The sequence below is a fragment of the Echeneis naucrates genome, chromosome 16 (genome assembly GCF_900963305.1).
Source record: "Echeneis naucrates chromosome 16, fEcheNa1.1, whole genome shotgun sequence".
NCBI lineage: Eukaryota > Metazoa > Chordata > Actinopteri > Carangiformes > Echeneidae > Echeneis > Echeneis naucrates.
Window position 1 is genome coordinate 20,976,430 of NC_042526.1, and position 12,043 is coordinate 20,988,472.

At 39.2% G+C, this 12,043-nt stretch overlaps 1 protein-coding gene across 6 annotated transcripts in view; it reads right to left on the reverse strand.

The window, feature by feature from the left end:
- Positions 1-11,715, reverse strand: part of plcg2 (phospholipase C, gamma 2) — a 29,880-nt gene extending 18,165 nt beyond the window's left edge. For 3 of the 6 annotated variants that reach the window (XM_029522019.1, XM_029522017.1, XM_029522015.1), the window contains exons 1-15: positions 11,506-11,715; positions 8,649-8,840; positions 7,471-7,620; positions 6,066-6,159; positions 5,281-5,328; positions 4,934-5,018; positions 4,654-4,734; positions 4,521-4,564; positions 4,324-4,396; positions 3,274-3,393; positions 2,887-3,005; positions 2,433-2,518; positions 2,127-2,244; positions 1,085-1,253; positions 878-973 (exon numbers count right to left, since the gene is read on the reverse strand). In XM_029522019.1, coding sequence (XP_029377879.1) covers positions 878-973; positions 1,085-1,253; positions 2,127-2,244; positions 2,433-2,518; positions 2,887-3,005; positions 3,274-3,393; positions 4,324-4,396; positions 4,521-4,564; positions 4,654-4,734; positions 4,934-5,018; positions 5,281-5,328; positions 6,066-6,159; positions 7,471-7,620; positions 8,649-8,832 — 1,467 coding nt within the window. In that variant the 5' untranslated portion in view covers positions 8,833-8,840; positions 11,506-11,715. Of the gene's footprint in view, positions 1-877; positions 974-1,084; positions 1,254-2,126; positions 2,245-2,432; positions 2,519-2,886; positions 3,006-3,273; positions 3,394-4,323; positions 4,397-4,520; positions 4,565-4,653; positions 4,735-4,933; positions 5,019-5,280; positions 5,329-6,065; positions 6,160-7,470; positions 7,621-8,648; positions 8,841-11,505 lie in introns of those variants that run through there. The other 3 variants (XM_029522020.1, XM_029522018.1, XM_029522016.1) reach the window with 2 other exon arrangements.
- Between the last annotated feature and the right edge of the window lie 328 nt (positions 11,716-12,043).

A 12,043-nucleotide genomic window follows, 5' to 3' on the forward strand; every position in this document is an offset into this window, starting at 1 on the left:
CAGTGTTATATGAAACATGAAACAAGTCTCTGGAACAGGCTTCTTTAATTTGTTCAATATTGTAAAAATACAGATACATCCCATCTCAAGTGAAGAAGAAAATCTTGTCCATGCATTTGTTACCTCTAGAGTAGACAGTTGATTCAAAATACTACTGCATGAGTATTAACAGTGACTAGAAAAATATTTCTTCTGTGCTACCTTCTCTTTATTGGCTCCCAGTCAAATTCAAAATAGAATTTAAAATCCTACAAACATACAAAACTTTTAATCACCAACCTCAATCACCTCCTAGAGAGCTCATAGTTCCTTACTGTCCCAGTGGGTCACTTTGCTCTCTGGATGTAGGTTTACCTGTGGTTCATACAGTCACCAAGAGTAAATTGAGAGGCAGATCTTTCAGCTGTCAGGCTCCTCCTCTATGGAACCAACTATCAGTTTGGCGGGACAGACTCTCACTCTATTCTTGAGATAAGGCTGAAAACCTTCCTTTTTGACAAAGCCTATAACTAAAAGTCAACGTTTAATTGCTCTTTTTTCATGCTCTAGACCTAGACTGCTGGGGAATGAGAAATTAAGTTTTTCCCACTGTCATCAAGAGTTTGCTCATGGAGGGAGTTTTTGGGTCTCTTTAAATAACTCTATAAAGAGTTTGGTCTAGACCTGCTCTATGTGTAAAGTGACTTAAAGTAACTTTATTGATGATTAGGCTTTCTATAAATACATTTTATTTTAATTTGAGTTGAAACACTCTCGTCAAGTTAGTGGATAACCAGACTGATCTGAACCCTGAATCAGTTGGTCTTCCTTTAGGCGTTCCTGGTGTGAAAGGAGTTTTGCATACCTTGTTTTACCCATTTGATCCCTTTGACAGTACCTTGTCCACAGGGTCCCAAATTTCCAGGTCTCCCTGTTTCTGCCCCTTCCTCAAGTCTTTAGTGATCCCTCCTCCCTCCACACTGAGCTTCTTGTGCTGCACAAGGACAAGAAGAGCAAAGCTGTAGTGATGTGTGTGTGTTCTCATTACAAATGGCTACATTTTGTCAGTGATTTACAGATTCCACCATAGAGAGATAGAAAGTACCTTGAGTATGATCTTGCCCTTCAGCTGTGTAGGTGATGGTAGCTGCTCAGCCATCTGTTCCACTGGTTCAGTCAGCAGTTTATTTCCAAACACTTCCTTGAAGATGCGTGCCATCTGTCGCTGCTGCTCTATAGGGCAATGCTCCTCTATGGACAGAATCACTGGGAATCTGCAAGAAACAGAGGGACTCAAGATGTCTTTCAGAAGAAGTACATGGGGGTTTATAATGAGCTCTTCTTTCATCCACAAAAAAAAAAATCTCAGAAATATTGGTGTATCAATATTGAAACACCATGTTCCAACTTTTTCAAAGTGAACTTGCTCGTAGTTCTAAGTGTGAGTGGTTATTGGTCTCTGTGTGTCTCTGTATGTTGGCCCTGTGATGGACTGGTGACCTGTCCAGGGTGACCCTGCCCTCACCCAGAGTGAGCTGGGATTGGGTCCAGCACCCTCCATGACCCGTAAATGTAAAAAGTGGTTGAAGATGGATGGATGGTTGCAAGTTTGTGGGTGTGGTCAATTTTTAGGGCCATCCAGTCCCTATCCCAAAGCGAGGGCTGTGTGTTCCCTCCAGGATCCCACCAGGGTGCCTCCCTTGGGAGGTTCTCCTGACATGTCCAATTGGGAGGCGATCTTGGTGCAGACCCAGGACCAGGTGGAGAGATTATATCTCCTCACTGGCCTGGGAGTGCCTCTGGATCTCCCAGCCAGAGTTGGCGAGGTCGCTGGGGAGGTTGTGGCTCCTTGCTAAAGCTGTTACTCCCATGACCCAACTCCGGTTAAGTAGTTGAAGATGAATGGATGGATAGACTCTAGATGTGTCTATGGATGTTTTGGGTCTCTTTAACAACACAATAAAGAGTTTGGTATAGACCTGTTCTATATGTACAGTGCTTTGATGCACTATGTAAATACATTTCATTTGATATGCTATTTTGATATTTAAACTGCAATCCTAAAAAACTTGAAAACGTTCTCATCTACTGAAAATGCAATTGAGTGAGTGCGCTGCTCAGGGAGTGAGCATTTTCCTAACACTTACTCTGAGGTGACGAAGGCATGCTCATTTATGGATTTGACAACATCTTCAAACTTGATCTTGGTGGTTCTGGTCCAGCCATGGTAGATGATGGGCTCCCCAGGCCCCTCCCAGCAGTCCACTAGAAAAAGTTCAGATGAACTACTTGTACAAATTAGCTATAGATTACAACCACTACATGTATGTGGCCAGTCACTGAAAAACAAGGTCAGTGATTTGGTTAGTAATTAAACCAAGTGTTAGAGACCCCAAAGTATCACAAAACCAAATAAAAGCATCCACGCTCAAAGCCAAAGTTTTTATACTGACATTCGACACAGCGACATCCCAGGCGCAGACATCGCACATATGCCTCAGTGGACGACTCACTGCGAAGTTGATCACCTGTCAAGTAACTGTGAAAGATCACACACAACAGAAAGCATGCAGGATATAATTTAGAGAATGAAGAACTTTTGGCTTTACTTTAATAATCATGGCAAGGTCATCTAGAGTTAGTATTCTGGAGTTCCAACAAATCTTGCACCATAAACTTTTACACATCACAAATTTGAAACACAAGCAAAACAATTCCAGCATAACGACCCAAAGCTGACCTATTTCATGTTTGCTTGTGTAGGCTTGGTGTGCATTTTCTACACCAATTAAAAATTTAAATTAGGTCATCATTTAAATGAAACAGTTACAAGTGTCATCCACCTAAAGTATGATTTACAAATTTCTATAATAGTTGTATAGTTCTGTCATTACTAGTTCTACTGACGTGTTGTGCGAGGAGCTGATCCAGTAATGAGACAGAGGGTTGTTCATGTCCAAGTTGCTGATCTCTGAAAACTTGTCATCCCACACAGAGTTCTCCTTGGAGAACAAGAAGCTCAGGAACTAGAGGAGAAGAGAGGATTGAGAATTAACACAGTCCCTCATTGTGTGTGTCATACAGCAAACGGAACTCAACTCCTACAAATAACTAATTGCCTGCTAGATCCCACCAGATCCTACACAAAGCAGAGTGGGGGGTTGAAGATGGTCCCAAACATCAATTCAATGATATTCTCCACTGGCTGAACTGATGCCAAATCATAACCAGCTAATGAAAAGACTTTCTAAAAGAAAAGACTTTCATGCAGGGGCCTCTATTACAGTCTCCTACAGACAGGGAAGAGAGTACTTCGCTGACGGTGAACTCAGGGTCATTGGTTTTTCTCATGGTGTCATCAATGAAGGTGGTCATCAATTCTCTGACCAGGTTCAAATCATTGGCCCAGGATTCCTAGGGGACAAGGGACATCAAAAAGAAGTACAAAGCAAATGTGTGAGTAAATGAACAGTGGATGGCAACCAACAACCAAAGCACTTGAATAATCTTGCATTATTTTATTCTATTCTGAATTACAGATGTCAGTAGTGAAAAGACAATATCCATGTTTCCTTCAAAGAGAAATTTAGGCAATAAAATACATAATTTCTCTCTTTCAAAATCACAACAGTGATCAGAGAAACGGTTTTCTTTTTATTCAATCTGACTATGCAGTTCTCTACTTTTGGAACATTGCATCTTAAATTGGGGCAAAGTTAAGACAGTAATAAATGATTTATAGGGGCAAGTAAGTTAGGAATAGAATGAAATTTGTTGTCACGTAAACTATTCAGTAGGAAAGGAGATTAAAAAAATGCATGTTATGTTACTATCAAGTTATGACAGCCTATATTTTCCTCTTTCAGACATTAGTTTTAACGTCTGAAGTTGTATTCGACAGAAGTTTTCATTCAAGTTATCATTTCTGACATCATCTTCAACCCCACAGTTCAAGTACCTGAGGGCTCTGTTTACTTGATATTTCATAATCAAGTTAGTTATAATTTGTATGAAATGTGTTTCTTGCATAATGAGTCAGAAACATCTAAACATCTGAAATAAACAAGTTTAGTTACAGTTTTCAATGTACAGTCAGTTAAATTTTACAACAGTATGAAAAGGACATGTTTGGTGGTGGTTGAATATGAGCAAGAAAATATGGCATTTGGCAGATGTCATCCCATTTTATGTCAAAGAAAAGACACATTCTATTACTGGTAAAGTGAATGAATAAATAGTTGCTCGCAGCTCGCAGGAACAAATAAAACAGTCAGGCATACATGTCAAGTAAAAACAACACCTTTGTTGTCTGTTGTACTAATCAAACACTGAAGCTTGCGTCACCTTTTGCTGGAAAATTAGGAATCTTTGGAAGTCATGGAGCAGAACTGCTGAGGCATCTGGTTTATCTGTGTTACTGTAAAATGGAAAAGAAAAAAACACAGTTGAACTACATTGGCATACGATACGCCACCCTTTCACACCAAGGTTTGTTTAGAACAGTGTTTCCTTAAGATAAGGTAAGGTAAACCGAGGCTCACCCCAGAATAAATGCACACGACTCCTTTTTGAACTCGTCCAGAATCTATGGTTAAAAAAATTGCATGAATAAAATGCTGGATGGGTATATTCACAGAATTGCACATGTATTTGCTGTGTTTAATTCAGACTAACCTCATTCTGTTCAAACATTATAAGGTTGTACAATTTATGAAATTGCTCAAAGTCCAGGCGATCTTTCTTTGCTCCCACTTCCTATGAAAACAACACAGAAGTCCTGATTGAGACTACAATTTATGGTTTTGTCAAGTTCACATCAATTCACTTCAGATATGAGAGAAATTATGCAGGATGCTTAATGGAATCAATAAATAGTTTCTAAGATATTTAACATTTTGAATTAATTGATGAGGTTTATCACATAGTGGTTGTTAAGACATGGCAAGAAGAGTACCAGGAATTTATCTTTAAGAGCTCGAGAGCTAGGAGCCTTGTAGTTGACCAAAGGAAGGAGAGTCTTCAGTTCCTTAATGGAGATGCTAGGGGGGAAGCAAAAGGGCACTAATCACGTAGTCACATAGCTACAGACATCATTCTGACAATACCATGATATTTAGTTTATATAAATGCGATACATATAAGGACATGAGGAAAAGTTTTCTCTGATACGTAACTTGATCAGTTTCGAAAATACTATTTTTTTCTGCAGTGATTTACATATAATCAAGACATTTATCTGGCATAACACATAAAACTGACTATCTTCTGTCAAAGTTACCATATGATTTATTTGTACATTACCTGTTTGTTTTGGTCTGATTGACCGAATACATCTGCTTCCTCAGCCAGCTGTATAAAACATATGAATGATTGGACAGGTCAGAATAAATGAAAACTTGTCTGTGTGTGCGTGTGTGTGAGTCTGTGTGCATATGTGTGTCTGCGTGTGTGCATTTCAATCTGCATTATCATGTGTCTTTAGTGATCTGAGCACAAGCTCTCAGGTCTAAGTACATCTGTTCACATCCACTTTAAAATGTGTCTCCAGTGACAACTTGTGATCAGATCTCACTTCCTCACTCTATATGCAAACAAGTGTTAGCTGTTGCTTCAAGTCAAGATCTAAAATGAAGTTTTAACCATTTGAAACATTATAATGTTGAATGTTCATGATGAAAGTTTGTTGGGATGAATCAGACTATCAGAGGATGTTGTTGTCAGGAAGCTTTCGGTGTAGACCAGTGGTCCTCAATCTTTTTTCAGTGAAGTACCCCCTGTAAATAATTTTTTCAGCTGAATACCCCTAACTGTTAGGGGTTAGAGGGTGCTTTGCTAAAAAAAAAAACAAAACAAACAAAACCCTGCCCCATCTTAAGGGCTTTTGAATTGATCGCTATTTTTAACATATATTTTTAAAAAATCTCATGTACCCCCTCGAGTGCCCTCAAGTACCCACAATTGAGAACCACTGGTCTAGACTACTTCCAAATGTGGGCTGAGTGATCAGATCTACTTAGAGCTATCCACTTGGAATCAAATCATCAGAGAAAAGCAGTGCAATCAGGCCTGAACTGACATGTGCGTACCTCTCTATAAGTACTGGCGTGGGAGCTGCCACTGTCTCTTGTCTCAGCAGCTCTAGACCAGTCAGCCATTTCTGAGCTTCCTCCATAGTATCAGCTGGCAAATCAGCAAAACAGAAAATATCATCACTAAAAGGTGTTTATCACTATCTTATATTAAACTGTTGGATTAAAAGACATGCATGTAGCTCAAACAATGTGATCTCTATCAGCTCTAATATGACAAACAGCTTCATTAATCCCCACAACTTTTGGTGAAGTTTGTAATCCAGTCCATACAGTCATATGTTCTGTTATACATCTGCTCTGCCTCTGATCTGAACCAAAAATCAATGTTGTTTAGCCTAGCTTTACATGAATACTGGAAGCTGACCTACGCTTGACCAGTTCAGAGAGTAAATATATGGTAACCAGTTGATAGATGAACACACAATATATTGTTCATTTGGCTTTTACATGAAAATAAATGTGAAAGCAAGAAGTTGTCATTTTTGTAGGAGGAAGTTACAAGACTGTTTAACCACTGAAGTGCAAAATTATGATTGATGGGGTACTGATGAGATGGGTGCCAGCTTCTCCTATCCGTGCAGAGGACTTCTATAAGGACTTCTGTTAGACGGGCGTCTCTTGCATTGTTACTTAGTTGTAATGGACAGGCAACTCTAGACCAGAGCTGCTTGTCCCCAACTTCTCCTTCCATTTCACAATAATTGAGACCCCTGTATTCCTTTGAAAACTCAAAGCTTTAGAAATGTCTTTATACATTTGTCTTGATCTATGTATTCTAGCAGTTATATGATTGGTCATTTACAGAGACTTCCTTTATAATCAATTCAGTTAACCACAGGTTTACTCTACTCCATGATGACTGTAAATATGTCACTCAGCCAAGGTTTGGTTGGCGGTGACAATGAGTGACACACCCAATCTCAATAATATTCTTAGTGAGATTCCACTAGTGAGTTTTATGTTTGGGTCATTTTCAGAAAAAGGTAAACATAGTTTCACTCTATAAATTATTAAAAGATAATGATAATTTCATGTATTTATAATTATATTGAAAACACCACAAATGTGCAAAAAGGAAAAACTACTAGTATGTTGAGACAGCATCAAATCATTTTCCTGCTGAATATTTCTTTTAAAAGAAAATGGTTAATCTGACAAAAATCAGCCAATTGCAGATTGTCATTCAAAATTGTTGGCCTTTGAAATCAATCAAATTTATTTATACAGCACCAAATCATAACAGAGTTACACCAAACACTTTACATAGAGCACGTCTAGAGCAAACCTTTGGAGTTATTAAAGAGACCCAACAGATCCCTTCAATCAGATCCAAAATCTCCAATTGAATTTATATACAACTCTACAAACACACACACAAACACACTCTACAAGACCTCACCTCCCAGACTGAGGGTGTTGAGAACAAATTGTGAGCCATAGAAGATGGTGAAGCAGGTATTCTCATCGTGTTTGTCCTTGCCATCTTTGAAACGCTCAAAATCCTTAGAATTCCTTCCAGGACGAATCTCTCTGATCTCAAACAGGTCCACTGAAAACAGCACACATGTTCATTATGTTTACTATTTTTTTTTTATTATGTTCTGATTTGCTGTCTGTAAATCAGAACATAATGGTTTTTTAATCTATATTTATTATTTTTGGGAAAAAACTGCAGGAAAGGGACATGAAATACAGCCTTTTTAACCCCTACAGCCAACGTTAGATAAATAAATTGAACGGTTGGACAGAGTCATGAAGTAAAACAAAAGCATTTCATAAAATATTTTCAAGAAAATCCATTTGTAGTAAATGACCAACCATCAGATGTTTGTACAATTTATGTCATATGTTTGTTGATCTTCAGTAATGATCAGACAGAGTACAAGTGACTGACTGAGCCAGTCAAGGATTTTCCAGCCATTCTTCCTGAAAAGCTCTTTGGTGGCTTTTGCTGTATGTTTTGAATCAGAATCAAAAATCAGTATCTGGGATACTTGATTAATGTAAGGAAAGAAATTCTGCAATAGAAGTATTTGCTATGCAAGTGATTTTCTGCTCATCCTCCACAATTGCTCCTGGGTCTATGAGCTCATTTGTCCTTTTCTAGTTTTCATGCACACACTTTACTCTTGAGAAAGAATCCAACTCTTTAACAAATCCCTTACCTTTAAAATCGCTGGCAGATCGCTTATTTTATTTTTCAGCCTAATTCATAAATAAAACTGTCCATAGCACTAGGATAACAATTTCACTTTCCATGCACTCTTTTGAGTATCTGATGGCTGCACAGATTATTACATTTCAAAGAATAAATGTGATTAACACTGGGGCGGCGCAGTGGCATAGCAAGAAGATTGTGGGTTTGATTCCCAAGCCTGAGGCCTTCTGTGTGGAGTTTTCATGTTCTCCCCATATTTGCATGGGTTCATGCTGTCCATGCATGTTTAGATAATTGGTTGACTCTAAATTCTCTATAGGTCTGAGTGTGAGTGTGAGTGATTGTTGGTCTCTGTCTCTGTATGTTGGCCCTGTGATGGACTGGTGACCTGTCAAGGGTGTACCCCAGGTATTACTTACAAACACCATCAGTCTTGTCTGCAGTCCGTGTCCATGCCACCTGGCGGGTCTCCATGATGACTTGTACAGTGAGCCGCTCTGCTTTCTGACGAAACACTGTCATGACCACACCCATCTCCAAGTCACGTTTGATTAGAATCTTCTTGTACTCCGTCATCTCACCTTGCTGACCCAAACAAGCCATCTCTGCAGCTGTAAAGGACAGAGGGACACAGAAACCTTCATCTACCGACCACTAGTTGCTGTTTCCAATGTAAAACACTTACACTATAAAGGATCCTTGGCTATAAAAATGTTCAAATCAACTCCATGTAACTCATATCTGTGTTTTAGTGATATGTAGTTTTCACAGCTTTACAAAGCTATCCACTGACTGTACACAGGGACATAAGTGAAGCAGTCTTTACTCCTTCTGATCCTGAGGAAACAGCTGTTTCATGTCTTCTGTGTGACCTCAATGATGTCAAAAGGCTATGTTAGCTCTAGCATAACATACTACAATAACTGTGTTACAAGCTGCTCATAAGATTGTTAAAAGACAAGATGGCTCTAGCGATAGTTACTTCTGGTTATTATGGGAGATTTAGTCAGTCATGACTAAACTTAACACTAATTGGTGTTCTATTAAAAAATAAAACATTGGTTTTTCCAAAAGAATAGAACAGCAGGATAGCATATATCACTGTTGCATCACAGCAAGAATGGTGTAAGTTCAATTTCTGAGCCCGGGGCCTTTCTGTGTGGAGTTTGCTTGTTCCCCCCGTGCCTGTGTGGATTTCTTCCAGGTACTCTGGATTCCTCTTACTGTCCAAAGACATGCATGTCTAGGTTAATTGTTGACTCTAAATTGCCCATAGGTGTGTGTGCATGGTTGTTTGTCTCTGTATGACCTATCCATGATGTACCCCACCCTTGCGCCAGTGTGAGCTGAGATTGGTTCCAGAACCCTCCCACATCCCAGAAATGGAGAAGTCTTAAAAGATGAATGAATGAATGAAGTCTTGAAAACAGCAGTTGAGGCCATAAACTTGTGAGAAAAATGCTCACTGAGATAATAGATTAAGTGAGATGCAGGACCATATTCACAAATTCTTCATTGCAACGCAAACAACCAGCTGAGTTGTCCCGATAGTCATTACATAAAAAGTTTGAGGCTCATCAGTATTGGCTAGACAGACATAACTTCTATATCAGGTTTCACAGCTGAGCGTGCCAATGAGAGCAGAGACCATGAGGAAGATGGAGCTTCTGCGGCATTCAGACACTTAGCCTTGTTAAGGTTCAAAAACTATTTGTTGGAATTCAGGTTTCCAAGAACTCAGTGGCCTCAACCGGAATTCCACAAGAATTTAATATTGCACATTTTTTCTGTATAGTATACATTTACTGTATATATTTTCTTTTGGATGAATAAGAAATGTGAATAAATGTTCAGTGAAAAAATATCCATTGTCCGGGAATCAGAAAATATGAAAACAATAGAGCATGCTTCAGTGCCTTGAAGGTTAATGTTTGACTGATGTAATACAGAACTATCCCTCCCTGTGGAAATCTTTAACCCTGTCAGGGGAATATCCCTATTGGGATTACTGCAACTTTATGTAGACAAATTTCCGCCACCTGCAATACAAGATGCAAATACTGTGGCAGCACAGAATATGTTTTTGTCATGCATACAAAACTAGAGTTTACTGTATATTAAACCACAATGTAACTTCATCATTTGCTCTGTTGGTTTGACCAGTACAAATTCTGACAACACTGAACCATATACTTCAGAGGAATAGACAATATATGTACAAACACAGATACATTTAAAAACCCTCTGGTTGAGCTAAATTACTATCATGTGCACAGACTGCATTTGATGAAATAAGAAATGTGAGAGGCAGGAAAAAATATATGGGGTTAAACAGTGAATATAATACTGTGTTTTTATAGTTATTGTATGTAACCGTATGAGTCATGTCAAAGACTAATTTCCACTGCTTTTAGCAATTAGACAATAACGTTTTTCTGATCATCATTATAATATAAACATTGCCATTGACTATGATAATCATGTATAATGTTCAAGGCTTATGAAACTTATCAGACGGACAGAGCTATGACTCAAGCATCCTCTGATATAGCTTACAAAGCTATGAGACGAGAAGCATCATTCACCCTTGTAATCGATCAGTCAAAAGACCTAAACTGATCAATGAATATTCACTAATTCCCAATTCTCACTACAGGCAAATGATAAACGTATTACTCAAGCCCCTTTGACTGGTCATTCGGGCCGAAAAAGGGTCCGAATACATACTGATCGTCAGCTGCTACTTCCACATCTGGACTATGTGGTGCACACATAGAGCGCTTCCGGCTGCTAGGCAATACGGAGGACAACAGCCGGAATCAGTCCAAATGTGGAAGTCCGTGGGCCAGACTCCTATTCATTTGTTTATTTTGCGTTTAAAAATTAAGAAAAACAGACCGTGCTTTCGTCATTAAGTTGCATATTGACACACATTGTTCGAAAAGTGTTTCCACGGGTGCTAAAACATCACTGTCATCATAAACCTTTTTCCTCCTTCTTTTAACAACAATGTCCAGAGAGCTGCTATGACTGTGAGCCAGAGTGTGAGCAGGCGGAGAGTGAAAAGCCCCTGGGGCCCGAAGTGAGGGCTCAGTCGGTGCGGCCGGTCTGTCTGACTCCAGCTGTAAGCTGCATCAGTCCGCTCAGACATCCAGCATCTGCAGCCCGGAGGGACCTTGCCAGTGAAGGGCGGATTTCCCCCGTTTCTCACTTCAACCTGATCCGACTCAGATACTCACACGGACTAAAACATTTGAATAAAGGAAAGGACCTTACCTTATGAGTGAGTCGAATTCTTGTACGTTACCCCTAAATTATCGCTGCTTTTCTATCATGATTTCATGGTTGGAAGTTATGAAATTAAGTCGCAGAGGATATAGAGTGTTGACAAAAAGACCAGCCGCAAAACGGTCAGTTCCTCTATCTGTGTGTACAAGGAAGTAAAAGTTAACTTGCATGATAGGCCTCAAGTTGGAAAAAAAAATAGGCCGGAAGCAAAGACAGTATCTATGCAAATTACACTATGAGCGGCATTGGACGGAAGAGCTGTGAGCTTCTACGTGACTTGTCAGGAAAAACATTCATGAGGCCTTTTTAAAGAGTGTTTTGACTATATGAAGATCAATATTCAGTCTGTTCAGACAGAATGCATCAGCTACAGTTGAAGAGGTGCCTCTCTAAGTCGGTTCAACCTGACTATTAGAAGTCAAAGAGGCAAAAGAAAAAAGAGAAATAAGTTTTACATCTGGGGTGAAAGAACAATTCAGGCACAACAGAGCAAAAGTATAGCCAGAGATTAAAAGTTGTTGCACCA